Source organism: Stigmatopora argus, chromosome 1 (assembly GCF_051989625.1).
Source record: "Stigmatopora argus isolate UIUO_Sarg chromosome 1, RoL_Sarg_1.0, whole genome shotgun sequence".
NCBI classification, from domain to species: Eukaryota; Metazoa; Chordata; class Actinopteri; order Syngnathiformes; family Syngnathidae; genus Stigmatopora; species Stigmatopora argus.
The window spans coordinates 11,705,845-11,726,297 of NC_135387.1; the positions used below are offsets into that span (position 1 = coordinate 11,705,845).

At 41.8% G+C, this 20,453-nt stretch overlaps 1 protein-coding gene across 4 annotated transcripts in view; it reads left to right on the forward strand.

The window, feature by feature from the left end:
* l1cama (L1 cell adhesion molecule, paralog a) overlaps positions 1-20,453 on the forward strand; it is a 36,803-nt gene that overhangs the window by 12,599 nt on the left and 3,751 nt on the right. For 3 of the 4 annotated variants that reach the window (XM_077596697.1, XM_077596713.1, XM_077596706.1), the window contains exons 2-26: positions 6,805-7,006; positions 8,917-8,931; positions 10,767-10,869; positions 11,490-11,692; positions 13,476-13,598; positions 13,828-13,998; positions 14,737-14,851; positions 15,110-15,294; positions 15,444-15,575; positions 15,658-15,804; positions 16,023-16,134; positions 16,544-16,704; positions 16,782-16,941; positions 17,021-17,145; positions 17,268-17,369; positions 17,460-17,657; positions 17,730-17,800; positions 17,888-18,113; positions 18,185-18,300; positions 18,398-18,614; positions 18,760-18,882; positions 19,085-19,261; positions 19,353-19,466; positions 19,555-19,704; positions 19,961-20,092. In XM_077596697.1, coding sequence (XP_077452823.1) covers positions 6,880-7,006; positions 8,917-8,931; positions 10,767-10,869; positions 11,490-11,692; positions 13,476-13,598; positions 13,828-13,998; positions 14,737-14,851; positions 15,110-15,294; positions 15,444-15,575; positions 15,658-15,804; positions 16,023-16,134; positions 16,544-16,704; positions 16,782-16,941; positions 17,021-17,145; positions 17,268-17,369; positions 17,460-17,657; positions 17,730-17,800; positions 17,888-18,113; positions 18,185-18,300; positions 18,398-18,614; positions 18,760-18,882; positions 19,085-19,261; positions 19,353-19,466; positions 19,555-19,704; positions 19,961-20,092 — 3,505 coding nt within the window. In that variant the 5' untranslated portion in view covers positions 6,805-6,879. The remainder of the gene's footprint in view (positions 1-6,804; positions 7,007-8,916; positions 8,932-10,766; positions 10,870-11,489; positions 11,693-13,475; positions 13,599-13,827; positions 13,999-14,736; positions 14,852-15,109; positions 15,295-15,443; positions 15,576-15,657; positions 15,805-16,022; positions 16,135-16,543; positions 16,705-16,781; positions 16,942-17,020; positions 17,146-17,267; positions 17,370-17,459; positions 17,658-17,729; positions 17,801-17,887; positions 18,114-18,184; positions 18,301-18,397; positions 18,615-18,759; positions 18,883-19,084; positions 19,262-19,352; positions 19,467-19,554; positions 19,705-19,960; positions 20,093-20,453) is intronic. The other variant, XM_077596720.1, reaches the window with a different exon arrangement.

Genomic DNA, 20,453 nt, shown 5'->3' on the forward strand with positions numbered 1-20,453 from the left:
GGACTGCCCTCCAAAGCGTCACATGTTGAGTTCTAGTGCCTCGGCTGTTGGACGCAGTGGGAGATTTACGAAGGTGACCCCCTCCTCCTTGTGATTCCATAATGTTCCCGTCGCCCTATTCTAGGCTGCACAACCGTCGCCTACATTTTAAGCTTCATGTCCTCATCATCGTGCTTCCTGCTGTGAATAACAATATGAGGATGTTCACCGCCAAGGGGTGTGTGGGTGGGGGTGCGACCCCATCTTTTGCATGTTGTCAAGGGTGTGTCTAGGCTTCAGCTTTGTCTCGCACGTGCCCAATCTGAATGTTGCTGCTGATGCTAATAATGAGCACTACAGTAGGAGCATACCCGTCTTATTATTCAGTCATAGGGTCACACTCCCATTTATACATGAATCCTCTCTGTGCATATTCAACACGTGTCCATGTTGCATCTACCTTTGAAATAACAAATTTATTCATGGTTGTAAAACCCAATAGAATACAATTGAATTTAAGCTGTCATCTAAATCTTATTTATATTTAGCCATAAGGAATTGTTAAGATTATAGGATCTATTATTGCTTAAATACTGAGCCTATGAAAATATATATATATATATTTTTCATGAAAATGTATCCACACAAAAATAGGAAATTACACCGTTTATATGACCAGCTAACTTGTTCTGAGACCAGCATGTAAAAAAACAACAACGAAATAACTGATTGAAAATGTTTGGGAAAACAAAACGACAAATGACCAAATACATCAAGGATACCCAATGATATGCAAATCAAATTTATGGTGTGCGGTCAAGTGACAATAAAAAAAATATTTTTTCAATCCTTTATCACGTTGAAAAGTTGCGAGGCCAGATAAACTGGCAAAATATTGAAACATATTTTTACAACTTAGTTTCCTTACCTGCTGTGACTTTCCACTTGACATGACATTGTAGAAATAACCCCCATTTGGTGAAAGCACACTACCTTGCCATTTGTGGGCTGCAGAAGCAGCTTGACAAACTGCATGGCGAGATTATCGGACCTGCTGACACGTGCTGATCTTCACCGTATGATACACGCTTACATAAGAGTGACACCCCACTGTGTGTCCCGGTCACCGATCCCATTACCGGATCGCTTTCTTTTTGCTTCTCAGCATGAATCGTATTTGTTATCTTTTCTCTCCCGTTATGAATTTTTCAAATGTTTTGTTGTTCATCAATTTTCCATTGCCAAATCCCGGCGCCGCTTTTTTCAAATTCAGTCTCCCCATCTCCAACCTCATGCCAAGTATACATGAGTCGACTCCCGTCACCCTCAATTATTCACTTCCTCTTTTATTCCACCGTTGCCTCTTTAGGGGACTAACTCTATATAAATAAGTCACTTCATAGATGATTGGGAAGCGCTCTTCATATTTGGGGTCTTTGGGAACACTTTTATGTTTGCATGGATGGCTTGAAAAACAGTTTAGACCTCTACATCTTTGATCAGCTTAAATACTAGCTGACATGAATTTATTTATAGTGTTTCCGGCCTTCAGTATTGTTGACTCAAATGCGTATGCAAGCGTGATTGACAGCCTGTCGATGTTGGCGACAGATGAATAAACAGGTCAACGTGCGTGCGCATTTGTAACTTGTTTAGTGTCCGTGTTGGAATTACTGATTTTGTATGTACAAGAGAGAGGGAGGGATGTTGCATGCAGAAGGTGTTGTCATGGAAACCACAATATCGCAAGAGTAGGCGTTTGCCCTGACAACCTTGCCTTGCCTCTGATAATGTTTCCTTTTTTTTTGTTTGGCATTTACCTGTAAACCTCAAAGGATTATGTGGCTTGGAGTGGAGTCTTTCAAGACTCTTTAGAGTGAATTGAAAACATTTGTTCAGGAATACATTTCCCATGTTTGAAGATAACATTTTCTTTCAGATAGGCTGGCGGTAAAGTGCCTTGTTGACTGCCCTGAGTGAGCGATCCGCATGGAACGGTGAAAGATGAGGCTGTGGATTTTGTTTGTTTGTGCCGTCTTTTTTAAAAAGATAAATCACAATGATTTGTTAGGTTGTGTTATTTAAGCTATAATTATTTGGACTGAAATTGTTAGTGTTAAGCTAACGGACATCTATTTGGGCTATTGTTCTCCCTTTTCTTTTTTAAAGTGTGTTCTTTGTTCTTGGCCTCTGATAAAATAAAATGCCCCCTCATAATTTTTTGGGGGCGGGGGGTGGTACTCAGGCGTGACTTGTAGTATGTAAAATATGGTGTATGTGTGGCATGAATCCAGTGAAGCGGCCGAGCTGCATTCTGTTTGCTGGCTAGTACATTTCCATTTAGGGTTGACCGTAAATCATTCGTCTTGAAACACAATCCAGTGACCATGAGGGAGAGCTTGCATTCATTCCCACTGTGCCATGGAACCCGTTCTCCATTAAAGCTGCAGATATTGAATTTATCAGATGTGCTGCCTATTGTCTTTGCCAGAGTGCTTCTGCAGCAGTTTATTCAATTGACGCAGATTAAAACTGAATAACGCTTTTACTGTCAGCGTGCAAAAGGTGCAGGTAGAAAAAAAAACGGATCAAAAGCAGACGAGGAAATGAATCCTCATTGTTTCTGATCTCTGCCAAGACTTGCCCGTTTAGCAGAAATGCTTTGATGAAACATTTAAAAGCCTCCCGGGAGACATTATCTCTGACGCGGCAAATGACGGCAGACAGAAACAAGTGGTGAAACAGCAGGTGCAGGTAGCCGGTGTTATTTTAAGTGATTTGAAGTCTTCTTCTGCCACTCACATGTCTCACTGCAACAGGCTCATGCATTAAGTATGACGCTATCAGGGGAGAAGGAGGGGGAGGAGTTGAGGGGAAAAAATGCCAGGTGTAGATGGACGGAACGGGTCAGGAACAAGTCCATTGGCAATGGGGAATTGATGAATTATAGATTTGAATGAATTTAGGCCAAATTTTACCAGAGGAAGCGGATTTGTGTGAATAATTTATTCTACCAGGGAATGTTGATCTTACCCCCCACCAGCATTACCTTGTCCCCAACCATCGCCTCTGCTATCCGCTGACCCTTATGATGTGGGCCTGCTTGGCTGCCCCATAACATTCCATTTGTCAAGTGAAGACGCTCTTTTTATCACGTTGAAATCAGTTTTCCGCATTGACAGACGAAGCCTCGGAAGCGGATGAGGAGAAGGCAGACACGTAATCATTTATTTTTCTGCGCTCTTCCGTCATACGTCTTTCATCTTCACAGCTTGAGGTCGTTGGGATCCGAACACCACACAAGAGCTGCACACGTTTGTTTTGACGCAGTAGATAATAATGCCCTGAGTTACCAATGTTCTGCCAGATTTAGCTTCATGTCAAAAATTGATACTTATGTCATGCACTTAGAACATTTGCATTGTGCATAATTTTTTTGCTCCCTTTTGTCAAGATGTCAAACATCGGTGACCAGAGCTCTCAACATATTGTTTGTGATAAGGTGTAATGGAACCATTAAAATATGTTCCTGATGAAAAAAACTAACCAATTAAGCAAACTAGCTGGGATTGTCAACCTATTAATGTATTGTGTTCTGGGAGCAGAATTAGATAAGGTGCAAAATATGCTTCCCATTAATAGAAGCAAAAAGATCTAAGCATTAAGATGGTCACAACTGTATTGGACAAACTATAGGAAAACAGCATCATTTGTCAAAGTAGCAAAAAAACAATACTAGACGTTTATATGAGGAAGTGAAATCTGATAGAATCTACGTGTGTTTACATGCATGTAAGCAGCAAGCGCCAAAATCTGTTTTTTTACACATTTGGGTCTTGGGTTTAAAAGCACAACATTTAAAACTATTAGTGGAATTTGTTTGTGTGACTTTTCAATCTGCAAGGCATTTCTAGCCCCAAAACCTCTCAAACCATGGATTTTACGTTAATCTGAGATTGTCACCGTTGCCAATTTGTAAACTGAAAGGAAAATAAGACATGCTTCAAAATATATTTTGTAATCAATTCATTATTCATTTCCTCAGGTTCATAATTTTACATTAGTTGAATAAAAAATAATTGAAATTAGAGCCTCAAAAACAGCCTTTTGGACACTACTCCATCCTCAACTAAAATTCTAATATTTTATCTGTACTCCCCCAGCTATATTGTGACCACCATTAAATATTTTATCCTCCTTCTCATGTCTTGTAATTCTAACTGCAGTCTTGCAAAAATTGGCAGGCTATTAGTCTGAAAATTTCATGCATTAATTAATGACTCGGTTATGGAATCCTGTAAAAATAGAAAACCACACCCTAAAATCTCATCTCAGCAGTGCCGTAATACCCCACCCCCAGCCAACCCTCGCAGCGACTGGCTTGCGCTGGCACCCTTGACATTCCAGCTGTGATAATAGCATTTAAAAGCACTCATCGACATGCTGACGGCTCATCACGGCAATCCCAGGCCCGACCTTTGAACCTCCCCAATGGAGCGGCAAACGGGAGCACCATTGACTGGCCGGCTGGGGTGAAACGAGGCAGACGTTGCATGAGGCTCAGCGCACTGCAGACACTTGCGTGCGTATTTTAGTGTTGTTCGGTTGCATGTGCATAACACACGCAAACATTACAACACTCCCATCTACTGATTCTATTGAATGTGACTAAAATATCCTGATTACATGCTGGACCATATTGCAACCGTACGCATCCTTCAGTGAACATTCACTTCCAGTTCCAACGGATAGGACGTCGATTGCTGTTATTGGCGGTGAATGAGTTCCCCTTTTTTGTCCCCAAAAGATGGAGGTGAGGATGAATTGGATTACTGTGACAGCTGTCAGCCTTTGTCAAGCTTTTTCTTTCCTCTCCAGTAGTCAGTCAGGTCGCTTCGACCTCGCCCTCATCCTCCTCCACTTTGGACTTTAATAGCTCTGCTCCTCCCTCTCTTTGTGCCATTCTTCTACAAGGCAGACTTGCGACTTCAATGGCTCATTTAACCCTTTCAAGGACAGTGGTCACTACAGTCGAAAGCTATTCAAACGTTGAGTGTCAAGACCTTTAACCCTTTCTGGGCAAGCGACAATTTTCGCTCAATTTAAAAAAATACCTTTTTTGACACCTGAGACCTTTAAAAGCCCCCTATCACGTGATGGGCGAATACTTGACTGAATGTATTTATACCTCATTTCAGGCCATTGATGGTGAGAGATGTCCAATTTATTAGCCAGAGAGAACTGAACCTGAATGGTTGTGATTCAGTGCAATTGATCGTGCTAGACGTCCAATCCATTTGACTTTTGTTAATTCATGTCAAAAATGAATTGAACATCTTGTGGTGTCATGCGGAGCCAATGACCAAAATGAGTCCCGCTTAACGGTAAAAATATATGTTTATGGATATATATATGGATAAAATCCATGCATCCTAATGCTACTAGTTCAAACTGCCCCACTAATAGCGCCCTTCTTGTCTTCTTGTCTAAAGCCCGTCATTCGCTATTGATGCTGACCATTGTGTCTGTGATTTGCACATCACTGCATGACACTGAAATCTTCATAGTGATGAGCTATAATTATCGGGCTGGTCCGCTCCATCATTTTTATCCCTCTCCTCAGCGACCTTCCCCCGCTCTCCAAGGTCACCGAGAACTCTAGCGCCGAGGTGCCAATGTGGCGCTAAGCTGTGCCAGGGACTCCGACAGTGACGACTGCGCGGCTGCCAAATAAGCGTCCTTGCACTCTTATTGACGTTTTCTTTTGTCTCCTCCTTTTCAATGCCTTAATGATGGTGTGTGTCAACAGCTCTTTGCCTGTGATACAGAGTGGTGAAAACAACCAGCGGGCTGCCCATCGTAGGGGGTTTTATGGTGTGTGTGTGTGTGTGTGTGTGTGTGTGTGTGTGTAGTGTTTATGGGCAGAACTGGCTCCAAGAGTACAGATGGAGAATGGATTGTCCTAGCGGGGCTGTTGAGCCACAATGGAAACCATTCCTTAGATTTTTTTGTGAACCAAAATCCAGGGAATCCACCTAATCTAAAAGAAAATCATTTTGGGAACAACTTTGTGTTGAAGATTTGTTTTGAAAAATCCAGGAATTGGCTTAGTGTTAAGACCAAACAATGAAGAAAAGAACAGTGAATACAGTTATATTACAAGAAATAAGTCATATGATATAATATAACGAGATGATATTTGTAATATCATGAGAAAAATGTAATGTTTTGGGGAAAAGTTATAATATTATGAGATGAATGTAGTAATATGAGAATAAATGTTGAGAGTTTATAGTTGTCATATTACAAGAAAAATAATATTGTAACCTTTAGTAGTTGTCATTTTGCTGCCAACTTGTTTGAATTGAAGGAGAACAAACAACATATTTCTCATGTATAAAAATGACTAACGTTAGCCCATTCAGGTAAAAAGAATGTCTATAGGCGTTAGTAATAAGTAAATGACAGCCATTAAGCTATTTCACACACTGCTCTCATTTTAGTTTGGATTTGCACATATCAGCATGCACACCCTCACCGAAAATTTACTATCATTACTATGACTCATTCACATCATCACTGACGTTCACACATCTGTCTGTCAGTCTCTTATTTCTTTTCATTTTGCCCATCTTGCCATCTTGTCCATAAGGGCCACTGTACATGTAATCAACCAAGTCCGAATCTGTGAAATGTTGCTCTACTCCATTTCTCCGCCTGTATTTAGGTCTGACCACATGGCGCACGCTCAGGTTTCTCCTATTGTGACACATGGCCCCCGCTTCGCCCGGGCCCCACCTTACCGCCTTCTCTTTTATTTGGCAGAAAGAAGAGCAGCGGGAGGCTGCAAAGACCATCCGAACAAGTGTGTGTGTGCGTGTGTGAGGACTCGCGCGGGACATGGCTCACGGGCGGCGACAGAAGGTCGACAGGAGGAGGCGGTCCTCGGGCCTCCTCCCCATCATCCTCTCCCTACTCTTCCTTGCGGTCCACAGCAGCCTAGCAACCATCCACATTCCCTCCAACTGTGAGTACACCGTCTTGTCATATTGCGAGACGGATGCTTGGGCGCTCACCCATTTGTCGCACTATTTAATCAATGTTGATTCATTAAAGTGTACTAATAATTACTTTCAACGTGATTAAATTGTGCAAAGAGCAGATTGAGCCCGTTACTCTTGACAAGGAGCTCTTTTTTCCCCTTCCTTCTCTGGTTGTGTCTAATTACTTTGTAAGGGATGCTGTCGTAGTGCATTGATTAGTCCCACTATTGATCCGGTTTCTCTGTGCAAACCAGAATCCGATTGAGGAGTAATTTAATGAACAATGGAATTCGTTGGGAAAATGCAATGAGATTAATGCCTCTTCTGATCTTAGGTCTTTCTATTGGTCAGTCTAACATACTCTCACCTTGGGGGAAAATATCAGTTTAAATTCTTGCCCCTGTTTTCACTACAATGACCTTTTATTCAAAGGTTGTCATCATCTGAATTGGTGGCCACATTTATGTTTACATAGTATTTTTACTGGCTATGACGCCATTTGCTTAAAGAAGAAATCTCTTGTTCTTCCTCTGGCCAAGATGCACCCTCCCACCAAGTTCGATGACTCTTTGATTCGTAGTCTCCAAATAAACGCAGCTAACCACCCAAACAAATTCCTGTGAAAATGTAAAATAATGATGACAACAGTACATATGAATTAAACTAAACATTAATGATGCAAAGGTGTAATTGTACGATCATGTGGTAATTTCACACACCCTGGGGAGAGTTTGTGAATCCTGGACCGTATACCATATGTGTCTACCAGAGGATAATTGTAGGGGGTCCAGCAAATAAATTGATGGTGTGAGTACTGCCAATCTGGCATTGTGTCAAAACAGAAAGAGAAAGCAATCTAGTTACTGCTTTTGTTGCTTCTCTTGATGGAAAAGTGAGTCAGTGTCCTTCACCGCCCACACAGACTTGTGAGCAAACAAGAACGCAAACGCACACGCGCGGCGTGAATGCAGATGAAAAGCTATAAATTCCACCATCTAATTTACTTGAATGTAGAGAACGGGGGGCGATGAAGTGGAGGAAGGATGGATGAGTAGGTAAAAGGTCAAGGTGTCCCTTGCCTTTCACTTAGCAAGCTCAGTCATTGAGAGTCAGTGAGAAAGATCAATTTGACAAGGATGACTGCCTCACAAGAGTATGTCGTTATACCGTTAATCTATCATGATTGTTGTTGTTTTGTCACCTAGCTACGCTACCGTACATTGATTGTGCATTTGAACCTCAAGATCTGTTCCGTGACACGGGATGACATGCTAATTTAAATAAGTACAAAACAAAATCTCAATCAAAAGCATGAAATTAAGATACGAGTGCAGGCACACCGCAGTTTTTTAAAAGGTGAACAATTCTTAATTCTTTTAAACCGTATACTGATTTGACAGTAAATGTCAACTTACTGTGGCAATGGGTTCATGAAAGCCTTGATTTTGAAAATTAGGTTGCATTCTTTCTGCTCACTCTTTACTTTCCCCCTGTCCCAAGTCAAAACTTAGTTATTGGGAAATGATGACTTTTACTTTAAAAGATATAACTCTGGTCACCCATATCCCAAGGGATACATTTTGCACATTTAATGTGTGACTTAGCAAAAGGTTCACACTATAAAAAAATTTTACAAAAAAAGATTTGATAAGCAAAACGTCAGAAAGTTGCTTTTATAAACCTGCATCGAACCGAACCCCGATAAATATTTCTGTGGACAGGATTGACCTCATCGTTCCTATCACTAAATTGTCTTTTTCACTTCTGTCATAAGAGCATGAGAAACAACTGCAGTCTATCTAATTTCTTCATATTGAACTCTCTCTTGTATATGATAACTAAAACATTTTCTCCCTCACGCTTGCTCTCTGGCCTTAACTGTGGACATCATCAGACCACATAAGTGACCGTAAGTGCTTTTAACGTTGAACAAACTTTAATAATGCAGGTGCTGACAAAGTTGCTTGTAAACACTTTCATTATGCTGCCGCATTTATTTTCCATCCAGTGCACTGTAAGGAATCAGTGTGTTGCATTTTAATATATCCAGCATTTGGTAAATGTGTTTGTGCATCTGTTTTAGGGTTTGAGCATGTGATGTTGAGTCTTTTCATTTATTTGTATTTTTTTGTGTTTTGTTTTTTGTGCTGTCACATGGGTATCATTGGAAAGCAAAATTGCCACCCTCCTCCTCTATGTAGCCCCGGGCCTCAATTTTATTTTGCTCAAGAGCCTCTTCTTGATCAAATTATCATTATTAGCTTCCACGGGATCCATCATTCTCACTCGTGGAACCTTTAGTCGATTTCTCTCTCCATCGGTCCCTGCGTCATCATCGTTCAATGGTCTTTTTGCTCTACTTTCAAGTCACATTTTTAAAGTCTGTTCTAATTGCTGCTTCAATTCCATATACCACCTGGTCTCTATTATAGGTACACTTTCACCATTTGTTACTAGGTCAATTAAATTATGAGTGAAAAAATGTTTAAACTGATTAATTTTCTTAAATCTAGTCAAATAATTGTATTAAGATTACAATTAAAAGTTTATATATCAGAATTTATTGCTTAAAATAATCCTGTTTAGCTTATTTTCTATATTTTTTATTTCAAGAGACCCAGGTTAGTCAAATTTACTTAGGAACCAGCAGATAATTTCACCCTTTTCTCGTGGCTTTTGACTGAAAAGAAGGGAATTTAGGTGGTTAGAACTCGGCATGCTTTTGCATTTAGAATTTAGTTCAGGTTGTCTCATTCAGTAATTATAATGATTCATCTTCCATACCACCGATATTCGAAAGGGTTGCAGGGGTTGCTGGAGCCTAACCCAGCTGTCTTCAGGCAAAAGGTAGACTTCACCCAAGAGAAGTCACCAGTCAGCTATAGGGCACACAGAGAGGTAAATGCATCACCAATAATACCAGCACAAGCGGGAATTGAGCCCACGCCTGCCCGTACCAAAGTTAGGCGAGTGAACCTCTACACCACAAGTTGGCTTTGGTGTTAACAAGACTTGGTAAAAGGTTGACTGTATTATAGATATAAAGATAATTTCCCAAATTCAATTTCAGTCTTTTTCCTTTCATTTTCAACAACGTTATAAATGTAATAATATGTCACATTCAGTATGAAAAATTGAAAGGATTTAATTCCTTTGATATGAAAAACAGTTATTTGAACAAGGGTTTGTAAGCTTTAATCCAATAACTGTGACAGTGTTATGAGGTAAAGATGAGCCCCCACACCAATGTTGATCTAAAATACCTCCTTCAAATCCTACTTGAATGATGCAGGCATCCATTTCCTCTCCTCTCAAGCAATTTCCTCCTCGGGCAACATTGTACTCCTTATCTTGCACTCTTGCCTTTATCCTATTTACTGAATGATAGTTATTGGCAGCTGTTAACCTTAAAACGATTGGTGTCTTTCCATCTTCTGGTCGCAAGGATCGAAGGCATTCTCTGGGGTCGTATGCGACCAAGCTAATGCATGTGTAATGAAATCCATCAAATATGCAGCACTGCCATGTAATAAAGATGCTCTTTGGATGAGTAGATCAATCCTATTTGTCTTCTCCTGATATTTTAAGATCATGGTAGCATCGCACTTATAGTTAAAATATCCGTAATGTGACAGAAGCTGGTACTAAACCGATGTTCAGATGTTTTGAGTTCATGTGCATTTTAGCGTGTTCTTCACTAATATTTCAATATATTGTGACCATATGTGTTTCTGATCCTTGCAGTCAAGAGGCCTCCAGTAATCATCACACAGCCAGAGTCTGTCACCCTCTTCAGCATTGAAGACTTGGTCATGACCTGCGAAGCCATAGGCAGTCCTCCGCCCATGTTCGTATTCACACGCACGCACGCACGCACGCACACACCGGTCCTTTTTTTTTTTCTTTTTTCTAGTGGCACAAATGTAAAATGGTGCACTGTTATACCGTACGAGGAGGTGTCAGACTAGGTTTTGCGAAACTGAATGATTCACAGTCTGTTTTGCGATATTAGGGCCGTGATCATTCAATCCGCAGCCAATAAGCAGTCACCTTCCAACTCCCTTTAAACATAACACTCCAAGACAGACCAGGAAATGATGGAAGATCATTTCTTTCATTTTTCTGTCACTCGCATCATTTCACCCTTGACTATAACACACTCTGTCGCTCTCTTTCGGCACACCCTGTTCTGGGCACCCGGGGTGACATTCAGTCTCCTTGATAGCTATTCCACCAGGAGAGGAAATCAACACTGTCACAATTCTGTTATCAACAAAGGACAAATGTCGGCAAGTAATCTTCTCAAAGTGGAAGACTGCAGTGCTTGCCAGGAAAAGGAGAAATATTACAATGAGATGTAATAAAGTCAGGAGTCCCATCGGGCCTTAAATTAATTTCCATCCTCAAATTCAGCCACATGAAGACATGCACTTATTAAAGTTCCTTTATGTCTTTATTTTCTTCCAGTTTCCGATGGACGAAGGACGGGGAGGAGTTTGACCCGGGCACCGACCCGGAGCTAAAAGTGACCGAGCGACCCGGCTCCTTCGCCTTCTACACCCTCAGCAACAATGTGGACTCCCTAAAAAATTACCAGGGCAAATATGTGTGCTACGCATCCAACGAGCTCGGCACGGCGGTCTCCAATGAGGCCACACTTCGCACCGATGGTGAATTTTTGATGATTGATTATTTTAGAAATCGCTTACTTACAAGTAATTCGATATTATTTAGAAAAGTTATCCGTTTGAGATGAAGCGGTTCCGAATATGAACGAATGAATAATTTTGGAATTAAATCCTAATCATGTAGTTCAATCGAGAAAATAACATGGCAGTTTAGAACTCAACTCTAGAGTCAGAAGATAGCATATGTTTGTACAAAATATCTAATTCACACATAAGGCAGCTTTCATGTTACTTGCATGAAATTTCCAGCATTGGAGACCCCACCCTTTATGTTATTAATTGACATTTTCCAATTCTTACCACACATAAAAAGCTAAATTATATTTGACATGCTTCAGTGTAGGACGGCCCGGCGGCTGAGTGGTTGGAGCATCGGCCTCACAGTGGGAGACCTGGGTTCAAATCCAGGTTGGTCCACCTGTGTGGAGTTTGCAGGTTCTCCCCGGGCCTGCGTGGGTTTTCTCTGGGTACTCCGGTTTCCTCCTACATTCCAAAGACATGCAGTGTAGCCTGAATGGACACTCTAAAATTGCCCCTAGATATGAGTGCGAGTGTGAATGGTTGTTTGTCTCCCTGTGCCCTGTGATTGGCTGGCCACCAATTCAGGATGTCCTCTGCCTCTGGCCTGAAGTCAGCTGGGATTGGCTCCGGCACCCTACGCAACCCTAGTGAGGATAAATCGGTTCAGAAAATAAGATGAGATGCTTCAGTGTTCCTTTAAATGTTCTATAGCAAGCTAATTAAGAGTTTACTGGCAATATCAGAGCTGTGTGAAGCTTTCTAAAGAGCTTGTTTCTTGCTAAATGCTCATGTAGGGACAACAGGGTACTGTCACCTAGAACATAATGACATTCACGAACATAATATTCACCTCCATTTATACCAGCAAGCCCTTGCACCAGTGTGATGCAAAGAACACTTGTATGTATATCCCTCCACCTATGTGACTGGATCTCTGCAGGGCGACCTCCTTCGCTCAGTTTCCCTGACAACCGTTCCCCCAGAAACGCTCGTGAGCTTATGTCACACCAAGCCCTCTTCAGTGGCTCCCGTGGGGTTACGCGCAATGAGCAGAGGGGAGGCAGGAAACAAATATAGCACGTTCAACTCACAAATCACATTGTTCCACTTCCTCGAGACAAAAGAGGCGCTTTGCTTTACTCTCCAGCCCCTCCTTGTCAAGGTCTTGTTGCCAAGGAAATGCTGAAATAATACCGCGGTGGAACTACTGAGTTTTTCGAGTTATGAGCAATGTTCCCTCTAATTTTTTGTTTGTCTGGGCAGAAAGACAACCTCCCTGAGCACACTGAGTACCGATGTGAGCAACATCATCATTGTTCGCTATGGGCACACACCAGTATCACACCTGCCATAAGCAGGTGTATGTCTACTACACATAAATGATTTAGTAATAATAAAATGTAATGATTAATATCTATGAATGGGCGGCCCGGCGGATGAGTGGTTCGCACGTCGGCCTCACAGCTAAAAAAAAATAATAATAATAAAAAAAATGGGATTTTATTTTGTGCGCTCCATATGATTTGCTGTGCGCAGAGAAGACGAGAGTAGTGCGCAATTGCGCACGCGCGCAGCTTAGAGGGAACATTGGTTATGAGTATTTCCCCAAGTAAAAAAAAATACTTTATATATTTTGTGACATGGTCAAACATGGGGATGTACAAAACAAGGCTTACAAGCCACCATGGTAAATACAGCACAGACAGTTGTTTACATCTATATGAGTAAGCATTTCCTTATTCAGCCCCGCCGACCCAGCAGAAGGAGAAGAAAGTCCATGTAAGGTCAGAAGAAGGGAGCAGTATTGTTTTGAAATGCAACCCCCCGGAGAGCTCCATGGAGCCCATCATTCACTGGATGGACTGGAGTGAGTATACCAACACTTCAAATGTATCTCCATGATAATTCATCACAACTTGACTTGTTCAAATGTTCTTCTGTAAAATGGCTGTTGATAGAAAAGTCATTGTTTAAGTAAAATACTCAAAAGTACCTCATAAGTAATCAGGTCCCTAATTTTGAATCTTATTTCTGAAAATTTGCCATGTCTATCTATACCATAAATAATTAGATTGCTGTCACATCTCTTCTTGCAGAGCTTCACCACATTAACCAGAGTGAAAGGGTGATGCTGGGCAAGGATGGTAACCTGTACTTTGCCCACCTGAAAACCACAGACAGTAGGAATGACTACACTTGCAATGTCCAGTTTTTGGCAACTCGCACCATTCTGGCAAAGGAACCTGTCATTCTGACTGTCACCCCCTGTAAGTTTTCCTTGAGGCAAACTCAAGCCTGCATGAGATCAATCTTCTTTGTCCATTAATACAATCTAACTGGGAGAGACTGGACAAATAGCTGGCTTTTATTTATATTTTGGAAGGTTAGATGAATGGTGTACATATTTCCTCCACCGCAATATTGCTTCAAAAATACATTTTTTGGTCTTTTTTGCCCAATACATTTCAATTATTTTAACCATTTTTTAAGGTATACAAAATAGAAACAAACAACCCTTAATTAAATAATCAACAAGCTTTGTGTCACATGATCTTAAACTCCTGTTAGTGTCCTTGTGGACACCACATGTTTTATTTTACCCAAGCCAGCCCCTAAAAAGGGATTGAACCTGAACCCAATGTTGTATCAACTTTGCTGGAAAAGCAACCAAATTTAATGAACGACATTTAATCCTATCAGGCCACACTTTTACACCAAATATTAATATTGTGGCCTACATGACTCAAAATGCAACATTTGCCTATGTGGATGCCAGGTCTTTATGAGGTAGATCTTTTTTTATTTAATGACCAAAAATAGGTTAAGGGTTATGGACTAAATAGACCCACGCTCATTAAGTTCTAAATCTTTTCAACATTCAGTTCAGTTTATCCCAAGCAAATGTCAGAAATGGCTGCATATGTTAACACAAGACCTCTTCCAGAGTCGACGACGCTTAGAGACGGACAAATTAAATCCTTTGCATGTGAATGTTTGTGCTTCAGCCAACTCGGTGCTACGGAACAGGCGGCCTCACATGATGAGACCTACTGGAAGTCGCAGCACTTATCATGCACTCAGGGGGCAGACCCTAGAGCTTGAGTGCATCGTCCAAGGCTAGTGAGTGTTTAAGTGTGTGCATATATTGTAGTGTAAATGCTTGAGTTCAATACATAAAGCTTGGAAACACACCTAATCAAACCGAGCTTCTTGACTTTCATCTTACCAACATACATTAACTTTATTACTATTACAACTTTATAACATTAACTTTTTTACATTAACTTTCTCTCTCTCCTACCACTTTTGCCTCTTGCATCTCCCTCGACTGCCTCTCACTTTTTTTTTTATTATCACTCCCCCATACTTTATGCTCAGTCCAACGCCCAAAGTACTCTGGCTTCGGAAGGATGGCGAGATGTCCGAGTTGCGGATTGCCAAAGAGAAATACGACCGTCGTCTGCGCTTTACAAATATCTCCGAGAGCGATGCTGGCGAGTATCAGTGTCTCGCTGAGAATTCCCAAGGGAAGAGCGCACACACTTACATTGTGGCGGTGGAAGGTATGCCAAGAACACCCCCAACTCTTACCGTGCATTTAAACACTTTTAGCTCCACAATGTTTCAATTATATTTATTCAATTCCTTTTTTGAAGTTGAAAAACAATTACATGGTTTATTTTGTTATTTTCATATGACCTTATTATTCCAGCTTCTCCCTATTGGACCAAAGAACCAGTCAGTAGATTGTACGCTCCTGGTGAGAATGTCAGACTCGACTGCCAGGCAGAGGGCATCCCCTCTCCAACCATCACATGGACCATTAACGGGACCCCGCTCTCATGTAAAGTACACAAATAAATACACATAGAGAACCATGTGCGTAGTTACATGCATTTTATTTTCTTTTGATTTTTTTTTAACAGCGACCGACAGAGATGCCAGACGCACTCTGACACCTAGCGGCTCTCTTATCCTAGCGGATGTCAATTTTGGAGACACTGCTATCTACCAGTGCAAGGCCTCCAACAAGCATGGAGACATCCTGTCAAACACTAATGTTTATGTTATTGGTGAGGGTTCTCAATTATACTGTACTACTTAGATATAGCACACTTGGCTTAAGTACTCAAACTCTGCTTTCAAGTAGAAGTACAGATATCTATAGTACTCAGGAAACAAACAAAAACAAAAACACAACTTTTCTTAAAGTATTGGAATGTTAGATTTGTCCAAAATCCAATCATCCGCATGATTTGTGACAGTGTCCCTCTTCCTTTGTTGTTTCCAGAGCTGCCGCCGCAGATCTTGACTGAGGATGGCAACATTTACACAGTTACTGAAGGCCAAAAGGTTTTACTGGAGTGTGACAACTTTGGGTCTCCTAAGCCCAAGATCACATGGTGAGACACCTGCACGACCAATTATACATTCTTTTTTTTCTTTCTTATTGTCATTTGATTGAATAATTTGATAGTGCACAGCGCATTTCATTAGCAACCACTGTTGAATCTGGAGTGTGATTATTGTTATTATTACTCTGAAGATTCCCATCTCACATCTCATTTTCTGAACCGCTTTATCCACATTAGGGTCACAGGCCTCTGAAGATTCTTTGATTGATATTTGAAAACTAGCATGTCGGCATTTATAACACACACATTCATTTGCAAAATCTGGAAGTATCAAGATTGTGCTTCAGACTGTTTTGATGATATATTGATCAAGTTGGTAGAAAAATGATGAAGCCCAAAACTGTACTGCTTTGTTTATCTAACCACCACTATGTCATATTGCCGATGTTTTTTGCAGGAAGAGTGGCAGGGAGTCGTTCCTTCTGGCTGATTCCAGAATTAACCCTCTTACCACCGGTGGTCTGCAAATCTTCAATGTCACACATGATGATGAAGGCTACTACACGTGCTCTGTGCAGAACACCAACCTGTCCATTAATGCAGAGCTGGAAGTCCTCAGTGAGTGGCACACAGGCATACACACAAACACTCAGGCAGGTGTAATGCCTCAATGTCTCCTTATATTTTTCCTGCAGATAGAACAGTGATTCAGTCACCTCCGCAGAATCTGAAGGTGCAGCCTGGACAAACTGCCATTTTCACTTGTCTTTTTCAAGTGGACCCCAAACTCGCGTCGCCACTTATTCAATGGAGAAAGAACAACCAGAAGCTCTTCGAATCTGACAACGATATGAAGTTAGACATGACTGTGTATCTATCCATCCATCCACCAATCTGTAAATAATATACTCATTCCCTACTTTTGTTCTTGTAGATATACCTTCAAAGGACCGGACTTGATTATATCTAATACAGAACCTAAAGATCAAGGAAACTACATGTGTCAGGTTATCACTAATCTGGACATGGCCGTAGCAACTGCCACACTCACTCTCCATGGTGAGCCTTGGTACCGATAAACATTAAATGCTGTCTGAAAATATTCACGTACATTAGTCATGTAAAATGAATCATAATAGGTGCCTATTATGGCAATATAAAGTATATTTTATTGTTTACAGATCGTCCAGACCCTCCTACTCTACTGCAGCTGACCCATCCCAAAAAGCGTGCAATCACCCTCAGTTGGACTCCTGGAGATGAACACAACAGCCCTGTCATTGGTTAGTATTAACACACATTTACTAGATACGGGATGTTTCGAAGACGTTCCTTTAAAATCTCTCTGCTTTCAATCATGTGAATCGCTGCAGCGTATGTGATCGAGTTTGAGGATCAGGTTTCAAATGAGCAAGGTTGGGAAGAGTTGAGCAAAGTATCGGGGAATGACAACCGTGCCAGTCTCTCTCTCTGGCCCTACATGTCGTACCGTTTCCGTGTCATTGCCATCAATGGGGTGGGCAAGAGTGCTCCGAGCAAGCCGACTGAAATCCACAGCACAACTCCTGAAGGTTCGAGCCATTTCTAGTGTTTATGGCTGCTCATTCCTACTACTATTCTATAACATCTCATTATGACCCCAGTACCGGACAGGAACCCTGAAGATGTCAGAAGTGAATCTGCTGACCCAGATACACTCGTCATTAACTGGGAGGTACTTGATGTGCAACTCCATCAAGCCACGTCAACTATTTTCCTTAAGGGTTTTATCCTTCATCGTTTCGTGTGCTTCTTATGTTAGGAAATGGACAAACGAGACTATAATGGACCTGGTTTCAAGTATCATGTCCTGTGGAGGAGTGTGGTTGGCAGCGGGCCCGACTGGCACCCCAACAACACGACAGCACCACCATTAGTAGTTACTAAGATTGGTAACTTCTCTGCTTTCGAGATCAAAGTGCAAGCCGTCAATGAATACGGGGAGGGACCCGAGCCGGATCCTGTAATTGGCTATTCTGGCGAAAATTGTAAGATAAGACGCTTGACCGGCATTATTGGTGCACATTTTGCACCCCTAATATTTTTTCTTGTGCCTTAGTTCCACTTGAGGCTCCCATGAATGTGGGCATGGACATATTGAATAGCACTGCCATCAAGGTGACTTGGTCTCCAATAGACAGAGAGACAGTCAGAGGACACTTGCTCGGCTACAGGGTAAAGATATAATCTCTTTAGTTCTGTCATTAAAAAAAATGTAATGTCTTGTATGTTCTAAACATGTAAATATATATGTATACATTTTTGGCTTCAGCTTCATCTGACTAGGTTTGGCCCACGGGGTCACCATGTGGCTCGGAAGGCCAGGGAGCCGAAGATCACTGTCATAGTGGAGACTGGAGCCAATGAGGAGAGGAAAGTGATTGGTGATCTCCAACCATACTCCCACTACACCTTGACAGTCAGCGTGTTCAACAGCAAAGGAGATGGACCGCATTCGGAGATGCTGCCTTTCGAGACTGAGGAAGGAGGTGAGAAAGGGAAACCTCGTGAGGGTTTCAGGATCAGTCCTAGATATTTGGCATCTACAACCACCAGTGGCAGTGATTGTGAGGTGTTGCAGATAAAATAAGTGCAATATAACAGCCCATTTAACCATCTACATTCTTTGACTAGTTCCTCATCCGCCAACATCCCTGGCACTAGACAGCCCATCTGAGACGGAAATGACACTGCGTTGGACACCACCAAGCCAGCCCAATGGGATTCTTGTTGGATACCGCTTGCAGTACCAACAAAGTGAGCAGAATTCAATTCCTTATATCATCCTGGATTTGGTTCTGGACCCATTTGAGATAAGTTGACTTAAAAAGTCGCTGATGGCCTGCCCAACCAAGTCAACATCCTTATTATCCAAATTAATGATTAAGGGCCACTTCCACTGAAATGACAATGCTCAAAGATGTTGTTCCTATTGGATGTCTTTCTTGTCCACATTCAGTTGTAGAGAGTGATGACAGTCCTATGCAAGTGGAGGAGATAGATGATCCTACAAGCAGCCACTTCACCCTGAAGGGCCTGGATCGTCATAGCCACTACCGTTTCTACCTCAGGGGGCGCACTACTGCTGGAGAGGGAGAACCCATTGTGAGGGAAGGGGCCACCACTTTGGATGGAAGTATGCAGCCTCTTATGCCCCTTTGGGCGTACATGCTTCATTCAGCATCAGTGACTACCAATTGCGATTCTCTCTATGTCGTGTTTTTCAGCACCTCCTGTCAACATTAGTGTATCTCCTGGAGAGAACTTTGCAAATATAAGTTGGTTTTCCATGAAGAGGCATAGAAATGTTCAATTTCTGATTCAATACCTCAAAAAGAATGGTACGGTCTAATATTCCCTATATCATAATTGGATGTTAAAATAATATTCTTTGAAAAGTGGATCTTAAGGTATGATATTTTCATTCAGGTGCTAATAAATGGAAGAATACGGAGAAAGTGGACTCCTCTCGCTCCTTCTACCAGCTCCAGGGCCTGAGACCTGGTTCTCATTACCATCTACACTTCACCCATAGCAACGTCACCTTTTTTCAAACTGAAATTGACACACTGGGAACAGGTACTGCTGTACACTGGCTTCTTTCATCTTGTCTGATGTTTCCTATGATTAGATATGAAACGGGTCCAATTGCGAACCCCTTGTAGTTCCCTGCGCCGCTATTAAAGTGCTTTTAACTGTCATGGGATGATTTGCTAAGTGTATTTTCAGTCCCCAGGGAGATGCCAACTTGACAGAAATCACATGTCTGATGTTTCTTCTTTTAAAAATGTCCCCCAGCCATTTGGTGTATAACAAACATTCATCTAATTTTAAGGAGTGACTGAGGTGCAGCCCAGCATCGCGACCCAGGGCTGGTTCATTGGCCTGGTGAGCGCCATCGTGCTGTTGCTGCTCATTCTTCTCATCCTCTGCTTTGTTCGGAGGAACAAAGGGGGGAAGTATTCAGGCAAGTTTTGATATTCCCTATTCATACATTCATTTTCTGTACCGCATATCCTCACGAGGGTCGCGAAAGGTGCTTGAGCCTATCCTAACTGACTTCCAGCTCCAGGTGGGGCGGGGGACACCCTGAATTGGTGGCCAGCCAATCACAGGGCACAAGGAGAGGGACAACCATTCACACTCAAACTCATACCTAAGGGCAATTTAGTGTTCAACCAGCCTATATGAATGTTTTGTGATGTGGGAGAAAAACAAACTACCAGGAGAAACCCCATGCAAGCCCGGGGAGAACATACAAACTCCACACAGTGAGGCCCGACCTGGGATCAAACCATGGACCACAGAACTTTGAGGCCAATGTGCAA